Source organism: Bombina bombina, chromosome 5 (genome assembly GCF_027579735.1).
Source record: "Bombina bombina isolate aBomBom1 chromosome 5, aBomBom1.pri, whole genome shotgun sequence".
Classification (NCBI taxonomy): Eukaryota; Metazoa; Chordata; class Amphibia; order Anura; family Bombinatoridae; genus Bombina; species Bombina bombina.
The window spans coordinates 531679610-531701018 of record NC_069503.1 but is presented as its reverse complement, the minus strand read 5'-3'; the positions used below and the strand labels follow the sequence as shown (position 1 = coordinate 531701018).

Sequence of the window (21409 nt, the reverse complement as noted above, 5' to 3'; positions counted from 1 at the left end):
ATGTACATACACATACATTTATACTGTATTTAAACACACACATATTTATATATATATATATATGCATACATTTATACTGTATTTACACACACATACATATATACTGTATTTATTACACACACATTTATATATATACACATATACCAATGGAAGCTGATATTTTTGGAGCCGTTTTTCCAGCTCATTCACTGCTTCTAAGCTACCTTCCCCTGTCTAGTAGTATGACAGCAGCACATGCCTAAGCAAGAGCATTAGATGCACAACTCCTCCCTCCTCTGCCTCATGTGTAAGCAGCCGAGGCTTTCTGCTTCAGCTCACTTCTATTCTGATCACCAGGGCTGACAGCCACAGCTCTATGTCCCATACCTCCAGGCTTTTTACTATAAAGGGAGAACACACTTCACCCGCACGCAGCCATCACAGACCTGCACAAACAATTCTATTCTAACACAGTGGAAGAAGAATACAGAGTGGATTGTAAGAAAAATAGCAGCTCAGGCGTCTAATAATCCAAGAAGGAAGCAAGAAGTGTAGGAAAAAATAGGGGATGCTACTTTTCCCCTTGTTTCACTTATAAGAAGAAATTGTAAAATTAATTACAAAGTTAGGAGAATGATTCCTCCAATCACTACCATGGAAGATACAGTGGAAAAAGAGGATGAACTTGGCAACACTGAACAGCCTCACTCCCCAGCATCCACCAGTAGCCAAGAATCAAAGGTAATTTGTTATTCTTTTCACTTGGTCATTTTACTATGGGGTTAACAGGTTGTTAAATAGGTCCTTAATATAGTTCTCACTTTTTTTTGTTATTTAATCAGTGCTGTCCATTAAGGTGAATAGAACTGTTATACATGTGAATGGATTCCTTACAGTAACAAAATAAAGTAGCTTTTTTCTCACTTTAGCCAATCCAATCCAATATTTCTGGTTACATATAAAGTATGTAACCTATTGTATTTGTTTTTGTCTTGCTTGAAAATTAGAATCATTTGTGATAGAAATAGGGTAAAAGGGTTTTCAGTTTAACATATTGATTCCACTTGGTTATCAGCATTCTAGAAAGAGAAAAACAAAAATGTTTTTACATTGATTTTTTTTTTTAATGTTACAATGATTATTTTACTTTCTATGATATTAATCAAAGTACACTACATATCTTATAATACCCATAGGTTTCTTTTGCACAATGTTTATTATAATATAGTTTTATTAAACTATATAACATGTAGTAAGGTTATTGTACAAGAGCATACCTTACCTATTTTGGAGATACTTTATGGATCTTCAGGTTATGCTTTAAACCCTGGAAAAACAAGTTGCATTTTGCAACAAAAGATATGTTATGTGCAAGGTAGGTCAGTAACCCTGTAGGTGATGGGTGTCTTGTGGTCTACAAAGAAAAGCCCATCTGTTTGCCCATACAGAAAGATAACTGTTGCTTACTCATTCCCACACAGGTATGCAGAAATAGGGAGCTTACTCATCTCATCACACAGAAAAACGGCAAAATTAGTTATAACATTTACCCAATGAGCTATTAAAATGAGTAATTGATTAGAAAAGTTTATAAAATCAAAAAGCTTCAACTCCATTTCTAAGTAAAATACATAATAACATTTAAATCAGTTGTTTGTTAAAGAGACGTGAAAGTCAAAATTAAAGTTGTATGATTCAGACAGAGCATATCATTAAAGTGACATTTCAGGTTTCTTCTGGTATCACATTTGATGTGTTGCTTTAGTACCCTTTGTTGGAAGCATATCTAGGTAGGTTCAGGAGCAGCTATTTACTGCAGGGAACAAGCACCAGATGTGTTAAGCTAGGTTCCATTGGTGCAGCACCTCTTTGCAGGGGTTAACTACATTAGTCGTTGATCACAACCCTTTAGAAATGTTTAATGATTATTCTACAAAATTCACCACAAAAGTCATTTTTGTTGACCAATCATTTGATATGTTTTCAAAATGATTGTGATCAACTCCATAATTATATGCAAGTAAAGTGTAATAATAAAAGGTTCTTCCACAATAAAGCATTTCTCTTGGCAGTTTTATGTCCCTTTAATGATGTCAGATTTCTAATCATAATTTACTTGTGTGTGTGCATTTAAGAACATTAATCTATTCTAGAAGCTTTAAGAAACATTTAATAAATGCACATTTAACATTTGATCTTTAATAATAAGTAGGTCACATTCAACATGGTTCACAAAGTTCTGCTGCGCTGTAGAATCACACTGAGGCACATGTAAACATATCAGCATCAAGGGGGTTATTACAGATTTTTTCTGTCATTATATCTTAACTAGAGCACAGGTGAAATAATCAGCTGATAGGTGAGAGCAGGTAAGTAACCATGGTTACTGATCAGCTGATTATTTGACCTGTGCTCTAGGTAAGATATCATGTAAATCTGGCCTGTTAGGGGTCACTGAGAATTGGAGTTGAGAAGCACTGATTTTAGGGATTTGTTATATATACAAAAGGTATCTATAATCACTGGTCGCTGTTATGAATTATATAATTATTTTCATGAAGTATAAACGGCAATTGATTAATTTAGCTGTGTATACTATAACACTAGCTTGCAGTGTAAGACATGTTTATTTTGAGCTTTTTTTCTTTATGAAAGATCATAAACTAATTAAAAGTAGCTCTATTTATTGGAATCCCTAAAATTCCTCAAGTAATCTATACAGAAAAATGCCAAGTTTGAAGAAAATGTCACCAACTCTGAATAGGGAACACTGAATCATCTTAGTCCATCATATACTAGTTATATTTGTAAAATATGAGGTCGAGAAATTAATGGAAACTTTAAAAAGAAAAATTATGCACAGGAAGTATCTAAAATCTAATACTACAGTTATATATGAAATATTTCCCCCCAAAAAATGTATGTTCTATTATACTGACATGTTTATAAGGATTGGTAATGTATTTGCAATAGGGCTTGCTTTTTTAATAGTACGGGTCTCGCTGCCAGTGGCGAGACTGCATTATTAACCCCTTAACGACCAATGTTGTACCCTGTACAACGTTGATCGTTATGCCCTTAAGGACCAGCGACATACCCTGTACGTCCCTGCAGTCCTGGGCTTCTCTCTGCAGTAATCTTGCTCAAAATAGCGAGATCGCTCGAGTGTGGCACTGCATAAATAGAGTTGCAGAGTTGTCGATGGTGCCGTTCGTTGGTGGGTGGGAGCAGTAGCAGGGAGGCGGGTGGGCGGCCCATCGCTGCAGGGACTTCCTGTTCCTGTCCCTGCAATCAGTGTGTGCAGTACATCAGGAGCATGCGGGGGGTGCGCGCACACTACATTGATGTGGTGGAGGGAGAGGGTGGTGGAGGGAGGGAAATTAATTTTTGTAAAGGGATCGGGGAGAGGGGGAGGGTGTTGAGGGGGGCAGCTACACTACAGAAAATGATTAGGGGGAAATAAAAAAAACAAAAAAAACATGTATTATGGCAAAATAGGTACTGGCAGACAGCTGCCACTACCCAAGATGGTGGAAGATAGGTAGAGGGGGGAGGGTTAGAGAGCTGTATGGGGGATCAGGAAGGTTGGGGGCTGAGGGGGGATCCATCACTGCAAAATAAATATATTTTTAAAAAAAAATTAACTTTTTTTTAGTACTGGCAGACTTTCCGCCAGTACTTAAGATGGCGGTGACAATTGTGAGGTGGGGGAGGAAAAAGAGCTGTTTGAGTGGGGTCAGGAAGGGATTAGGGGGTGGGATGTGTCAGATGGGAGGCTGATCTCTACACTAAAGCTAAAATTAACCCTACAAGCTAACTACAAGCTCCCTAATTAACCCCATCACTGCTGGGCATAATACAAGTGTTGTGCACAGCGGCATTTAGCAGCCTTCTAATTACCAAAAAGCAATGCCAAAGCCATATATGTCTGCTATTTCCCAGAGAAGCATTTACAACCATTTGTGTCATAATTGCACACGCTGTTTGTAAATAATTTCAGTGCGAAACCTAAAGTTTGTGAAAAAGTTAACCATTTTTTTTATTTGATCGCATTTGGTGGTGAAATGGTGGCATGGAATATACCAAAATGGGCCTAGATCAATACTTTGGGTTGTCTACTACACTACACTAAAGCTTAAATTAACCCTACAAGCTCACTACAAGATACCTAATTAACCTCTTCACTGCTGGGCATAATAAAAGTGTGGTGTGCAGTGGCATTTAGCAGCCTTCTAATTACCAAAACGTAATGTCAAAGCCATAAATGTCTGCTATTTCTGAACAAAGGGGATCCCAGAGAAGCATTTACAACCATTTGTGCCATCATTGCACAAGCTGTTTGTAAATAATTTCTGTGAGAAACCTAAAGTTTATTTGATCGCTTTCGGCAGTGAAATGGTGGCATGAAATATACCAAAATGGGCCTAGATCAATACTTTGGGTTGTCTACTAAAAATAAATATATACATGTCAAGGGATATTCAAGGATTCCTGACAGATATCAGTGTTCCAATGTAACTAGCGCTAATTTTGAAAAAAGGTGGTTTGGAAATAGCAAAGTGCTACTTGTACTTATTGCCCTATAACTTGCAAAAAAAAAGTAAAGAACATGTAAACATTGGGTATTTCTAAACTCAGGACAAAATTTAGAAACTATTTAGCATGGGCGTTTTTTGGTGGCTGTACAGATTTTGGGGGTTAAAGTTAGAAAAAGTGTGTTATTTTACATATGTTTCCTCATATTTTTATATATTTTTTTTATAGAAAATTATAAGATATGATGAAAATAATGGTATCTTTAGAAAGTCAATTTAATGGCGAGAAAAACGGTATATAATATGTGTGGGTACAGTAAATGAGTAAGAGGAAAATTACAGCTAAACACAAACACCACAGAAATGTAAAAATAGCCCTGGTCCTCAAGGGAAGGAAATTGAAAAATGGCCTTGTCCTTAAGGGGTTAAATGAGGCCTGATAGTGGGAGGGAGTTTGTAATAGCACGGTCTTTCCGAGACCCATGCTATTACGGGCCAAAAAACTCTTAAAGGGATATGAAACCTAACATTTTTCTTTTATGATTCAGATAGAGCATGTGATTTTAAACAACTTTCCAATGTACTTCTATTTTAAAATTTGGTTTATTCTCTTTGTACCTTTTGTTGAAAATTATACCTAGGTAGGCTCAGGAGCTGCTGATTGGTGGCTGCACATATATTGCATATGTTATTGACTCACACAATGCATTCAGCTAGCTCCCGGTAGTGCATTGCTACTTTTTCAACAAAGTTTACCCAGCGAATAAAGCAAATTAGAAAATAGAAGCAAATTTGAAAGTTGTTTAAAATGTGAGTTTCATGTTCCTTTAACGACCAGCATCATACATAGTACATTGTAGTTGTTAAAGGGTTAAAGGGACAGTAAAGTCCATTTTTTCTTCATGTTTCAGATATAGGGGTCATTTTATCAAACAGTCAATCGGCCCCAATGCATCTGTTTCTTCGCCAGCCTTCTTAAGACCACTGCGCCTTAACTCGTATGCCTCCTCTGAGGCTGCGGACATCAATCCGCCCGATCGTGTACGATCAGGTTGATTGACACCCCCTGCTAGCGGCGAATCTGCAGGGAGCGCCATTGCACAAGCATTTCACCAGAACTGCTTGTGCAATGTTATTTGCCGACAGCATATGCTGTCGGCATTCAGCGATCGCTACAGCAGATCATGTCCGCCAGACATTGATAAATCAGCCCCATAGTATGTAGTTTTAAACAACTTTCCAGTTTATTGCTACTACCTAATTTGCATTATTCTCTTAGGGCAGATTCTCTGGGTTGGTGAGATTCTATAAGAATGCTCTCCAGTAATTCTGCTTCACTGGTGGAATTCTATAAAACCACTTTTTACCCTGAAATTTGTATTTAAATTACACAGGAATAAGTCACATTAAAAATTCACAGCATAAGTCATAATTTAAGTACACTGCATGTGCAATAAACACATAGAAATTCATACTGGCTGTTCCATGGGCATGTATGAAATTGTGTCTGAAATCCCAGAGTAATTCTGTAAACATTTTCACCCTACAGATCTCACTATCGTTTCTTGCAAATTAAAAGTTGGTATTGGTAAGCTTTTATCAAAATACTCAAGACACTGATTACTCTGAAAGGAAAACCTATGCATATGAAAATAACAGCAATTGTAAGGTAAAATTACAGTGAAAACATTTTATTTTTATTAGGTGTAATATTAAAGTTTAAACATAGGCTGGGTTGTGTACTTCATTCGCCACTCACAGGATAGCCCCTTTTTTTATAGAATTCCATGAGGGCTGCCCCTGCGAGTGTTGAACTGGAAAACCAGTCTAGGCTGGCAACTTTTTAGAATCAGCCCCTCAGTGTTTAAAAGCATACATAAGTAGGCTCAGGAGCCGCAGTGCACTACTGAGAGCTAGCTGCTGATTGATGGCTGCACATATATGCCTCTTGTCAATGGATCAATGTGTTCAGCAAGCTCCCAGTGGTACAAGGTTGCTCCTTTAGCAAATACCAAGATAATGAAGCAGTTTTGATAATATAAGTAAACTGGAAAGTTGTTTTAAATTGTATGCTCTGTCTGAATCCTGAAATAAAAAAATATTATGCTCCATGTTCCTTTAAAGGGACACTATACCCAAACATTTTCTTTCATGATTAAAGTAGAGAATATAATTTTAAACAACATTCCAATTTACTTCTATTACCTAATTTGCTTCATTCTTTAGATATACTTTAATGAAGAAATAGCGATGCACACAGTGAACCAATCACAGGATGCATCTATGTGCAGCTACCAATCAGCAGCTACTAAGCATATCTAGATATGCTTTTCAGCAAAGAATATCAAGAGAATGAAGCAAAATAGATAATAGAAGTAAATTAGAAAGTTGTTTAAAAGTGTATGCTCTTTCTAAATCATGAAAGAAAAAATGTGGGTTTCATGTCCCTTTAAGTAAAATCCATTTTGAAGAAGTTTAAAAAATGTAACCAGAATTACATTTCTGCAGGCCAGACTTGTGTTTCTAAAGCGGGAGGCTGGATTAATACATGTTAATGACTAATATATCAATGAAAGTTACCATACTTCATTTGTTATACAACACCTTATTGGCACCACAGACCTACAGTATATTATTGTGTGATGAATAATTAACACATAATCCTTTATATTATCATGTGATTTATATATGTTAATTCCATGAACAATACAAGTAGATATGCCGTAGCTCACATTCCTAGACATATTGTATCAGATAAAATAGAAATTCTTTAAATATAGCCCTATAGACTCAAATAGCTGCACCTGCCCCCGCGATCACTGTCTATAAATAGTAATCACTGAAAAATGAAAAAGCATATATAAAAAGAAAAAGAAATGATTGCAATATATTATTGAAAATAAGAGATGGCTTATTTACCACTAATCCAGCACACATTCTACAGCACTCTAAATTTGTGTATCTACACCATATACATGCATGAGTGATAGTAGAGGACATGCACTATTTAAATAGACCAGTCCGCATCACCTTATATACACCTATATCAACTCCAGAGGTGCATTAAAGTTGCTGATCATGATGACATAAAACTCAAAATGTAAGGCATTTTAATTTAGAAAAGAATAATGTTGTAAGTCACATATATCAGTAGAAATGCATCTAGTTTAAGTAATAGGTTTTACTGTGCTACAAGCATATGTACATATGCAACATGCTCCTGCATTCAAATACAGTACTTGCTCAGAGAGTATAGGTTGAGTTGTCAATAACTCATCTTGGATAATTGCCTGTGCAATGACATGCCATGCCCAATTGTTTAAGTAGAAGTGGTGTTTAAATACAGGTGTAGGGTAAGGGTTAGGGTTGCCACCTCAGCCATGATTTCCTGGACACTTATGAGTAACACATGCTGCAGGGTGTGCAGAGGGGAACATGAATTGCACCCCTGGATAGCACAAAAATAGTGATCCTGGACAGCATTATTCATGTTCCTCCCTGCAACATGTGTAACTCATAAGTTCCCAGGAAAACATGGCGGAGGTGACAACCCTATGTAGGGTGCATATTGTTCATGCACAGTAAAATATATCACTGAAACACTGAAAATGTATACTAGATGTATTTACAGGTGTACTTGAAAAAAGCTTCTTTTTAAAAGTGATTTGCATTCTTCTGCATTCCAAATTTGAGTTCAAAGTTCATTTAATTAACAATAGAAAAATTTTTGTTTTTAACAAATTGCAAGCATCTTATACATTTTTTATTGGACCAGATAGCTTTATTATTTTCTGCTTCTTATCCCTTTATTCAAATGTATTTTAAAATAAACTGTAACATAGGAATAAAGATTAAAGGGACATAAAACCCCTAATTCTTCTTTCATGATTCAGATAGAACATACAATTGTATTAGCAAGAACACTAGATGGTAGCACTATTCCCTGTCATGTATTGCTCCAGATATGTGTACGCTACTTATCTAGATATCTCTTCAACAAAGAATAACAAGAAAATTAACCAAATTTTATAATAGAAGTGAATTGGAAACTTTTTTTTAAAATTGTGTTCTCTATCTGAATCATGAAAGGATCATATTGGGTTTCATCTCCCTTTAACAGACTTTCTCTCTATGAATTTGGGGGTTTAACTTTTATAATTCCCATCTTTTAATGTTTAGTTTTTTTTTAAAAAAAAATTGTATTTAGGAATAGCTGTTATTTTGGTAATTTGGTGCAAAATTAAACAAATATTAATACAATTTAAAGGACCATTAAATACAATATAATTGCATAATCAACAAGTGCATAATAAAAAGACAATGCAATATTACTTATTCTGAATTTTATGGAGCAGTAGAGATTTTTGTGACAAATTTCAAAATTTACTCCAATTTTCCAGCCCCCTATATCATGTGACCGCCATTGACCAATCACAAATTCATATACACATACACTGTGAACTCTTGCACATGCTTAGTAGGATCTGGTGCCTTAGAAAGTGTGCATACAAAAAAATCTTAAAACTGCTTGCTCTATCTGAATTATGAAAGTTTCATTTTTACGTGTTTCTTTTAATTCAAGAAAGAAGTTACAAACTTCAGTCAGTTTTGCCAAATGAAATAAAAAGAAATAAATAATCAAGAAGAAATTTAATGATGTAAAATACAAAGGAATACTTCTCTTAGCACCTCTAGCTAAAAAAAAATCCAGACAATTTGCCATTAGATTTGTATAGAGATAAGATTGATAGCCATACCCATAAAGTTTCATTTGAAACTCTTAAATCTTAAAAAAAAACCTTGCTTTTTTTTTCTTTTTGCCTAATGCAAAAAAATAAAATAAAATAAATAAATAAATGTATTACTCCAATCCCTATATTGCTCACTCTAGCTACAAAGGTGTTAAACACATAGGTAAAGTACAGGTCAGTAGTACAGGCCTCCAATCATAGGAAGAGGTTAAACACATACATATCTAAGGTCAGTAATGCAACAATGACATATTTTATGGCTAAGTTAACCTAAGATTAGTGGGCATATAAATGATACACTTGAAATGAACATTTTTTAATTCTTCTTTTTTCTTATTCTTAGTATTTATCTTTTATGTTTGCCACATGCTAATACATAGTAGGCCAGATTAAGTGGTGCATTATTTAGAGCTTTCACTCAAGCTCACACTTGAGTAAGCTTTATGCGCGCAACAGTTGCTTGTGTATTATAAGTTGAAAGTAAAAATGTTGTGCTCGAGCAAAACACAGCACATGCTAACCACATATCACAACCGCATTAACGTATTCTCGTAACCTAACACCTATTGCTTGAGCGCTAACCTGACTGGAGTTCTTGATATTTCATATGTTGTTTAAATACAGGAAAATGTTGGGGGGCGGAGCTAGCCACTGCAAGAGATGGACGCATGTTTAGAGAGCTCCTGCTCATAGTCGATAATTGGACCCAAGGCATAGTATATTTTGCCCAAGCTTCTATCTAACACTACTGTAGATCTTCTAGAGGCTAATTCGATGCTAGTATGTGCAGAGATTCGGAGCCTACACTGAGCATTTGACGGCACACACTCTGGGCGCAGCCACGTGGAGGATTTTGCTGTACGACAGGGCCTGAGAGCTGATTGGAACCTCTTTGAACGAGTGTATTACTAATAATTCAGACTGAGCCCTAGCAGGTTTCTTATGCACCAAGTATGGAGGACACTCTAACAAATATCTCTCGCCTATTTGATGAATTTACACTATCGCTGCAACAAATGCTGGTTTCAGCCCTACAGCGGGCCCATCGTGAGGAGTTGACTCGTCAGATCCTGTCACAGGCGGGGGAACTGCCGCAGAGTCAAAGAGCTATGTCGCTGCTGGAGTCCTCATCGTCTGCTGCATCTACACGAGACACTTCCCCTCAGGCAGTTGGGGATCCCGGTTGTGCGATGGGAGTTCAGCCTACCAGGACCTTCATTACGCGGCTCACAGAACACACTCTAGTGGGGACTTCTCTCATCTTTCTAGGTGGGGATCTACAGAAACTTACCTCTCCAAATAGTGTGGTGACTGGCCCAGGAGATTGTAACATAACCCAGCTGGCGGCTATTCTACTGTGGTCGGAGCGAGTCCTTGGCCTGGGAGTGCCACGAAGCTGGTGCCTGCAGCAAGGGATAAATGATATTACCATACGACTCAGATTTGGCTTTGGATAAGTTCTCTTCCAGCGTCTTCTACCCTCTGGTAGCTGCAGAGTTGGACAATGTCGAGCCTTGTAATACACGAGGTCTGATAAGACTGATACAGGTCCCTCTGTTTCATAGTCGCTAGTTGTATTAGTTTAAAATATTTAATGGTTTGTTATTATAGTATTTCCCTATAACCACTAGGCTGCTTTTAATGATACTTTGCCCTATAGGCTTAAAAGTCTTTATATTACAGACAATGCTCTTACAGTATTATTTTTATGTGTTGCCTCACGTTCCTAACATGTTGGTAAAATATTTTCTATATTAAATAGTCTTGAAGCCTGACTAGTTTAGATATATCCCCTCATTGGGGTATGTGCCAGGCTGGTATATTAACGTACCTGAATAGTCCATAACTGGTTCCATTTTAATTAGCGGTATACCCATTATATTGCTTGCAGATATGAATACTTAGGAATACTTTAGTTTGGGCCCCATAGACCTATTAAATTATCTTAATCATCTAGTTTACTTCTATATTACCATGGCAGTAGAAAGAGGGACTTTATATGTTCTTCATGTATATACCTAACCGATGCCTATAACACGTTACAGTTTCTATGTTTCATTAAATGTTGTTTTTTCTATATGCATTTATCTAAAGCTCTAGGTTTGAAGAAATGTATTATACAGATTATATTTGCAATGTGGCGTGTTGACCATGCACTGGATGCTCTGTGATGACTATTAGATTTTATTATTGTACTCGTCAGCTAGTGAGGTAATATGTGTATGTTAATCATAAAATATGGGTAAATAGTATGCTTACTCAGAACACATCCCTCCTTAGACAGGGAAAGCTACAAACTCTAATTACTACTATGTAAATTCAGGTTACTCTAGAAAGGTACTTCATGTGTTCTCTGTCGGGGGATACAGGGCCCGTATCCCTATCACAGGGACATGAGATGCAAGAAGTTTTAGCTATATGTCTTTCCATATTGCACCCATATACTCATATATAGTCCTAGACGGGTTTTGCAGGGGTCTAACTAGTACAATAATCCTTATACCTTTATTTTACCATACGCCTGCCATAATGTAGCGGCTAGTAATAATCCCATCCCTTTGCTATTCAATGCTAGAAAGACAGTCATATTAGTTTGCATGTCCCCTAAATAGGTCTTATTAGAGCTGGTTTATTATATAGCCATTTTTATAATGTGCTGCCCAATTACAATCTGAATGTACCTACTATCTGTATATTATAGAACATTGGTGTTTAGTGCTCAAAATATTGTCTAGTATTTTAATCTGTTCAATTACATGTTCCTATGTTGCAAGAATTATATACCAGATTTTAGATCATGCCTGGATATGGCTGATGACATCAGTTTATTTTATTTTACTCATATTCTATAGTACTAAGCTCCGCCCCCCCTTTTTGGAGCTTATTTATTAAGCTAAGGGACACAGATCCCATCGAAGACCCCCTAAAAAAAAATACATAAGAGTCCTTTATCATAGTTATGGTTGATAAACCTTCCTGTGATATAGATATATGTTTATAGTCTGGAGGACCTAAAAAGGGCCCTATATAATAATCCCTCCCCCCATATTCTATTCACTTATCTTTGTACCACCCTAGCAACAAGGGCTTATATTTGACCCTATATGTTATTGAATTTAATAAGAAGGTACAGATGTGAGGACCTAAAAAGAGGTCCTATATACAATAAACTTTAAAAACTGAGGTTGATTCACAGGTTTATTAACCACTTAGATTACATTACATCTCTTGGAATTGCTTATGGTTATTAGTTTCTTATTGTTTGAAATGTTTGCATGCCTCTTATTTTTGATGTAACGCTCTGTGTATGAACAGTGATGTATACTTTTCTAAACCGCCCCCCACTGGCTGGAGGCCTATGTATGTGGTTACTATGTATCACTTTATCTTTCACCTCAATAAAAATATTAAAAAAAAAAAAAAAATACAGGAAAATGTCATTTTTATTGTAAATACATATTTCAATATATCTTTATATATTTATACCTGTATATCTAATCCAATAATATATAGGTATTGATATCTATTTTACAGTAACATTATCAGATATATATAGAAATATATTTAATAATATACATTTAATTTTTTTATTTAAGAAGAACATATGAATGTAAAATATGCATATCGCATTTAGCATTTTGGGATTTAGATCTAATGCAGTGTCAGTTTAGCACACATGAAACATTGCTGTAAAAAATGAAATGATCCATAGGTGAATATATATATATTATTATTATTATTATTATTATTTATTTTTATTAATATATTTCTATATTTTATATTTAATATTTCAATAATGCACATTGAGGTTAGCATTTCTTTATGTGTGTTAACCAAACACGGCGTTAGACCTATATCGCAAAACCCGAAGCTCGATATTTTACATTCCTATGTTCTTCACATAGAAAAAATATATATTTTTACATTATTTAATATATATTTCTATTTATCTGATAATATTAATGTATAATAGATATCTAAACCTATATATCTATAGGAATAGATATACTGGTATAGGTATATACAGATATTTATAGAAATATGTAATTACAATAAAAATTACATTATCCTGTATGTGAATAACAGTGGAATGTTACATAAGTACAGTAAATATACAGTGAAACACATAATTACTTAAATACATCTCTACACACATCTAAACATATATACATATAAATATTTATATTATTTCAGAAGAGTTAAGCACTCAAGAGTTTCATCTTGTGACCGGGGTGCTTCAGCAACATCAAACAGAGTCCAGAACAAAGGCAGGCACTTACCAGATTTAATATATATCATTTACATACGCATATTTTGATATGTATGTATATATAATGTTTATTATTGTCATTTATTTGTAGACCACCAACAGATTCCTGCAGCGCTATAAACATAGGCGGTATACAAGGTAACATTTAAAGGGTTCACATGGGTAGAGGGCCCTACCAAGAGTTGCACTGTTGTATTAAAGTGAATGTAAATTTTGATGCTAAAGTGTCCGGTTTTTAAAAATTTGATTAAAAACAGGGGCACTTTAATTCATCAAAATTTACATTTCACTCCTGTTGTGAAATAAAACTTACCTTTTAATCTTCACAGCAGCTCCAGCTTCCTCCACCCGTTGCAAAGCCTATTCCTGGGTCTAAAATGAGGAATCCGGCTTCCTCCAATCACGGCGTTGAATCAGACACTGATTCCACTGGGGGAAAGCCGTGATTGGAGGATGACCTATCCATCATTTCTGACATTAGAAATGGCTTGTGACGAACGGAGGAAGCTGGAGCTGCTGTCAAGTTTAAAAGGTACGTTTTGTTTCACAACAGGAGTGAAATGTAAATTTTGATGAATTAAAGTGCTCCTGTTTTTAATCGAATTTTTAAAAACTGGGCACTTTAGCATCAAAATTTACATTCACTTTAAGTTCTGGGCACATAGGCTTACATGCTAAGGGGGTTCAAGGGGATAGCAATGGAGGAGAGGAAAAGTTAGTGTAGGTTGTAAGCATCCCTGAACAGTAGAGTCTTTAGGGAGCACTTAAAGCTTTCAAAACTAGGGGAGATTCTTGTAGAGCGAGGCAGAGAGTTCCACAAGATGGGAGCCAGTCTGGAGAAGTATATATACAATATAGCTCTTTGCAGTCAAACACCTTGTCATATACCATATACCTTTTAACCCATATAACTTTTTTTTAATATTAATATGAATATTTTTTTTTTATTAGATAGTGTTTATATGAGTGTAACTCATTTTAAAAGTATTTATGTTCTGTTTTGTGCAACATTTTTTAACACACTACCCTTAAGTGAGGGTTTCACTCCAAGAGCGTAAAATGCGATTGCGCTCTTGTGATCGCGTTTACTTTCAACTTATGCACAGCTATTTCTGACTCACAAAATCTCAATATCACTTGTGCGCAACAGTTAGCATGCCACTTGTAATCTAGCCAAATATCTTTATGTGCAATACAATCATTGAACTTTCAAGTTAAGTATCAAGGGGACAGTTTTGACATGTCATTTCTTTTTTATTGTTTGTTGAAACTTTTAAAAACTTTTCAAACACACACACACACACACACACACACACACACATATATATATATATATATATATATATATATTTGTTTACATGCTCTAATAAATTAGAGCCTGTATTGTTATCATTAGAATGTCTATTTACAACAGCCCACTATGGTAGCCAAAGGGTTAACCAGATAAAGAAATATACGCCTAGATTTAGAGTTCTGCGTTAGCCTTAAAAAGCAGCGTTAAGGGGTCCTAACGCTGCTTTTTAACGCCCGCAGGTATTACGAGTAGGGCAGGTACAGGTGTACCGCTCACTTTTCTTCCGCAACTTTTGCCTACCGCAAATCCCCTTACGTCAATTGCTTATTCTATCTTTTCTATGGGATTTGCCTAACGCCGGTATTACGAGTCTTGGAAGAAGTGAGTGGTACAGCCTCTACCGCCAAGACTACTACCGCATAAAAAAGTCAGCAGTTAAGAGTTTTATGGGCTAACGCCAGAACATAAAGCTCTTAACTACAGTGCTATAAAGTACACTAACACCCATAAACTACCTATGAACCCCTAAACCGAGCCCCCCCTAAACCCCGAAACCCTATAATAAAATTATTTAACCCCTAAACTGTCGACCGGACATCGCCGCCACACACATTATACCTATGAACCCCTAATCTGCTGCCCCTAACATAGCTGACACCTATATTATATTTATTAACCCTTAATCTGCCCCCCCCAATGTCGCTGCCACCTACCTACACTTATTAACCCCTAATCTGCCGACCGGACATCGCTACCACTATAATAAATGTATTAACCCCTAAACCGCCGCACTCCCGCCTCGCAAACACTATAATACATTTTATTAACCCCTAATCTGCTCTCCCTAACATCGCCGCCACCTACCTACAATTATTAACCCCTAATCTCCAGCCCCCAACATCGCCGCTACTATAATATTAACCCCTAAACCTAAGTCTAACCCTAACCCTAACACCCCCCTAAGTTAAATATAATTTAAATAAAATGAAATAAATTTACTATAATTAAATAAATTATTCCTATTTAAAACTAAATACTTACCTATAAAATAAACCCTAATATAGCTACAATATAACTAATAGTTACATTGTATCTATTTTAGGATTTATATTTATTTTACATGCAACTTTGTATTTATTTTAACTAGGTACAAGGTTTTTTATTGAAATATTTTCAATGTCAAACAATAGATCAATACAACAATAGTATATATGGTATCATTGAAAAGCAAATAAAGGTAAGAACATAACTTGTTCACATAAAAAAAAAATACATGAAAATTTCCAGAATATCAATCACCATAGTCAATAATATATATAGTATCATTGAAAAACAAATAATGGTAAGAACATATTCTGTTCATATAGGGTAATGCAGGAAAATTTTCAGAATATCAATAATAGTCAAACCTTTTGATTATGAATTTTACATAATTATATGAATATTTTTAATGGTTATAAAAATGCCTGGAGGATTTAACATATACATCTTGTATATCTATTACAGATGGTGACAAACATATGTAATATGTCCATATTGTATATCATATGATCCGGTTACTTCAGAAAAGGTGTCCATCAAAATAAGACAGAGTTAACTTTCATGTCCAGTCTAATTTTGTGAGAAAAGGAGAGGGTGGGGCCATGTGGAGTTTTCAAATTATCCAAGTAGGATAGTAAAGAGTCTGGGAGGTGCAGATCAGACAAAAAGGGATACACTATCAATAAATTAATTAAATAAATTAACTACAATGATCTAAACTAAAATACAATTAAATAAACTAAACTATATTACCAAAAAAACAAACACTAAATTACAAAAAAAAAAATGATACAAGAATTTTAATCTAATTACACTTAATCTAAGACCCCTAATAAAATAAAAAAGCCCCCCAAAATAATAAAATTCCCTACCCTATACTAAATTACAAAAGTAATCAGCTCTTTTACCAGCCCTTAAAAGGGCTTTTTGCGGGGCATTGCCCCAAAGTAATCAGCTCTTTTACCTGTAAAAAAAAATACAAGATCCCCCCCAACATTACAACCCACCACCCACACACCCCTACTCTAAAACCCACCCGACCCCCCCTTAAAAAACCTAACACTACCCCATTGAAGATCACCTTACCTTGAGCCGTCTTCAGCCAGCCGGCCACCGATGGGACAGAAGAGGACATCCGGAGCGGCAGATGTCTTCATCCGATCGGGGCAGAAGAGGTCCTCCATCCAGCAGAAGTTTTCATCCAAGCGGCATTTTCTATCTTCATCCATCCGGGGCGGAGCGGGTCCATCTTCAAGACATCCAGCGCGGAGCATCCTTCCTGGCCGACGGACTAACGACGAATGAAGGTTCCTTTAAATAACGTCATCCAACATGGCGTCCCTTGAATTCCAATTGGCTGATAGGATTCTATCAGCCAATTGGAATTAAGGTAGGAAAATTCCGATTGGTTGATTTAATAAGCCAATCGTATTGAAGTTCAATCCAATTGGCTGATTGGATCAGCCAATAGAATGCGAGGTCAATCCTACCTTAATTCCAATTGGCTGATAGATGGTATTGAGAGTAGAAGTGGAGCTAAATTTTGCTCAACGCTCACTTTTCTGAGGTTAACGCAGCCATTCAGAAAACTCGTAATACCAGCGTTGTTTAAAGGGTGCGCTGGAAAAAGGAGCGTTAGCACCGCAGGTCTTTACCGACAAAACTCTAAATCTAGGCATTTGTTTGTGATTTTTATTTTGTCACACATTGTGTTATTTTCTAAGCTGTGACTGCTCTTTGCTGTTCACATGCTAACAATACAACAAAATCCCTATTTTTCACTTGTTGTTCAGGAATGAATTAGTTTCCAAAAGCATAAATAGGTAGCTAAAAACCATCTTCTTTCTATTTGTAATGTATATGTTTTTATTTCCATTCTACAAGGGGCTGTGGAATAGTGTAAGATTGCAGTGCCCAGGAATCACAAAACTATAAATCCTAACATACTATCTTTTATATCAAATGTACTATGGTACATACAGCTTGTTAGCAAGTGAAAATATTTGATAGGAAGTTTTGACTCACTGATAGGACAAGGCTTGAGAAATCACAAGAAAAAAAAATGGAGGGTGTTTTACAGCAAGAAAGTAAGAGGCAACATTTTAAATTGTAGAATATTAATGTCTTTATTAAAGTGAATGTCAACTTTCTTGATAAAGTGCCCGTTTTTTAAAAAAAATATATATTAAAAACAGAGGCACTTTCATTCATGAAAGTTTACATTGCACAAGATTTTACAAATACTTACCTTCTTCTCCTGAAACTCTGGATTGTCGATCCCACGGCTGCAGCTCCTCTGTACTTCGTTAGCAATGATGAAACCAGCTCACTTTAATCACGGCTCCCCCCCCAGGATCGTTCATCTGATGAGGCCACGCCATGATTGGAGGAAGCCGGTTTCTTCATTGATGATTATGACAGCGGTACTGCCGTTACACTAGATATCAATCCGAATGTAATGAGAGTTGGGATGTTAGATAATAAGTGGGAATAATAAACCCATTTAATTCCTACACTTAGGTACCACAGTATGCAGGGTCAGTATACACAGATCCTCTCACTTTATGGTTGTATTATAACAGCAATCCTTGGCATGTAGCCCAAAATTTTGAAAAGCGCTTAGATGACACCTTAAATTAAAAAGTCACTGTAGATGTGTCAACACATTTTGCCCCGTCCTAAATCTTGATAAAGCCCTAAGACAATTGTCTCCTAGATAATAATATGCTATTGAGACATTATTATTCTACAATTTAAGATTTAGGGGCTAATATAACAAAAGTTGGATGGACATGATCCGCTGTAGCGGATCATGTCCGCCCGACATCGCTAAATGCCGACAGCATACACTGTCTGCATTTAACATTGCACAAGCATTTCTACACATTCGCGGCCAATCAGGGGGTGTCAATCATTTTTGATCGTATCTGATTGGGATGATTAGTCAGCCACCTCAGAGGTGGCGGACGAGTTAAGAAGCAGCGGTCTTACAACTGAAGGCTCGCACGGAAACAGCTGCATTCACAGCATGTTAAATCTCCCCCCTAGCCTCATATATATATATATATATATATATATATATATATATATATGTATTTACACACATAGATACAAACACATATGTGTGTGTGTGTGTGTTTACACTGAGAAAATTCTGGCTCCTACATTTTTGGCCTGTAACAGCCTATTTATAGTGTTTGTAATGTAGACTATGTAATACAATTAACAACTGTGATGATCTTACACAAAATATGAAAATTATCCTGTGAAATGATATTGTAAGGCAATTTATAAAATGATAAGCTGATTCAAATATTTTTTTCAATCTATTTGCAATGCATTTCTGTGGGTTGTTAAATCACTGTGATCAATGTAATTATCTCACAGATTATGGTTAGGCAATTTAATATGTGCAAGATTGGCTGAACATTGCAGCAGTTTATATTCTGCTAAAAATGTTTTTATTTCACCAACATCAATGGAAATAACAGATTTGAAATGCTTGGACTCAATCCTCAATCTGATACTTGTAATAGCTTTAGATCATTTACTGTAAATGGTATCAAAGTTTAAGGCAATTCGTTTGTAAGCCAAGATATATATCATCTTTTTACTGGAATATCATCTTAAAGTTAAAATGTTTGTTATTTACATGCATTATGTACAGATACTTTAGTTTCTGTTTGATTTTATCATTTAAACAATCATCTTCAGTTTTTATGGTAATTTTATAATAGCTAATCTTTGGGTATGCTTGATTTTTAAGCAATGTGTTTTTTAATTAAAAAAAATATATCTGCCTGGGAACAGTATTACCTTTTTTTATTAAATGTTATTGATTTAGCATGTCTTAATCTGAATTGCATAATGTTTCTCGATTGGATTTTTTCTGTTACCTAAATTGTCACCCAAATTAATTTATTGTTAATTTTGAGAAATCCACTATGCTTACTCTGAAACCCTGGTAGCTGGTATTTATTGTGCAACTGAATATTCCCCAGGGCTTTGTGAGTGTGTATTTGTGTAAGACAGGAATAATTTAAGTATATATGAAAAAAGGAGCAGCCATATTTTTCTGGATAGCTATGAGTTACAGTGTTCTCCACAGACCCGGGTGGCATTATGAAGTAGCCGTGTGGGGGCAGTGTAATATTTTCTAATATTATATATTATACTTTCCAAAGCACAAATTAATTGCATAATTTAAAATAAATGTATTTAATGATAATTTGTGCAATAATTTAGCATCATGTTGGCTAAAATTTTAACTGGGTGGTCAGTAAATTCAGTTGGGTGGTTCATCTGCTAAAATGGTGCTGGGGAGAACACTGAGTTACACATGTCACAGGGTGTGCAAGGAGGAACATGGCTAAAGCTGTCCATCAACACTATTCATATGCTGTCCAGAGGCACAATACATGTTCCTCTCTAAACACACTGCAGCATGTGTAACTCATAACTCTCTGTGAAAACATGGCTGAGGTGGCTACCCTAGGTTTAGATAGAGGCCAGAATTTATAATTCTTTGTGCGGACAAAGGTTTCTTATAGAGAGAACCTGTTTTTACGCCTTCGGGGCCTCAGAGTATATGTATAGCCAATGGTGGAACTACCATTGCTGCACCAGGTGCAGTGGCACCAGAGCCCAAGTGCTGAGGGGACCCATAGCAGCCAGTCAATACATAAACGTGTACAAAACAAGAAAACAGCGCTATATATTCACCAACATACCCCTTGGAATAGATAGCAAAACTTTCCAGAATTCAAGAGACAAATGTGTCTCTTAGTGAGGATGCAGCTGTACACAGATCTGTGGATTCCTCCTTCACAGATAGGTAGTCAAAGAGCTGTAGAGATAGAGAGAGACAGCGCAACTCGATTCAGGGTAGTATTTATTAATAACAGCGTCAAGGCATGCTAGTAAATTAACACTTACTAGAAGTCAAATGACAACAAGCCCTCAGTAAAAACATATAGGTGATGTGGCAGTCCAAGATCAGCGTCTTATGCGAAGCTAACGAACTGAGTCCCGTTCGCCATTGCCGAAAACCTGGGTGGTTTGAATAAAGACTAATGCTTGCTGGAACAGTTTGTTAGCTTCGCATAAGACGCTGATCTTGGACTTGGACTGCCACATCACCTCCAGAACCACATATGTTTTCTTTCTATCTGTCCTTCTGCCCATCCATACATCTATTTAGCTAGCTATTTATCCAGTGTTCTCCCCAGGACCTTTTTTTTACTGAAATTTAAGCCAATATTAAGCTAAAATTAGCTATTATTGAAAATGTGCAATGTTTTATTGCACAAATTGTCATTAAATATATTTATGTTAAAGTATGCAGTTAATTTGTGCTTTAGATAGCAGAAAATGTTATAGAATTACAAAAGTATTACACTGCCCCCAACTGGCTACTTCATAATTACCACCCAGCTGGCAAAATGTTTTTTGGAGAACACTGCTATCTATCAAACACATCACTTACACACGTTTCTTTAATTGTTTTTTTTAAACTACGCTTTTCCCCCAGTACATTTAT

At 35.9% G+C, this 21409-nt stretch overlaps 1 protein-coding gene across 1 annotated transcript in view; it reads left to right on the top strand.

Annotated features, from left to right (window-relative positions):
- The first annotated feature begins 596 nt into the window (after positions 1-596).
- STAC (SH3 and cysteine rich domain) overlaps positions 597-21409 on the top strand; it is a 472981-nt gene continuing 452168 nt past the window's right edge. Inside the window, exon 1 of the mRNA XM_053714461.1 lies at positions 597-720. Within this exon, the coding sequence (XP_053570436.1) occupies positions 613-720 (108 nt within the window). The 5' untranslated portion in view covers positions 597-612. The remainder of the gene's footprint in view (positions 721-21409) is intronic.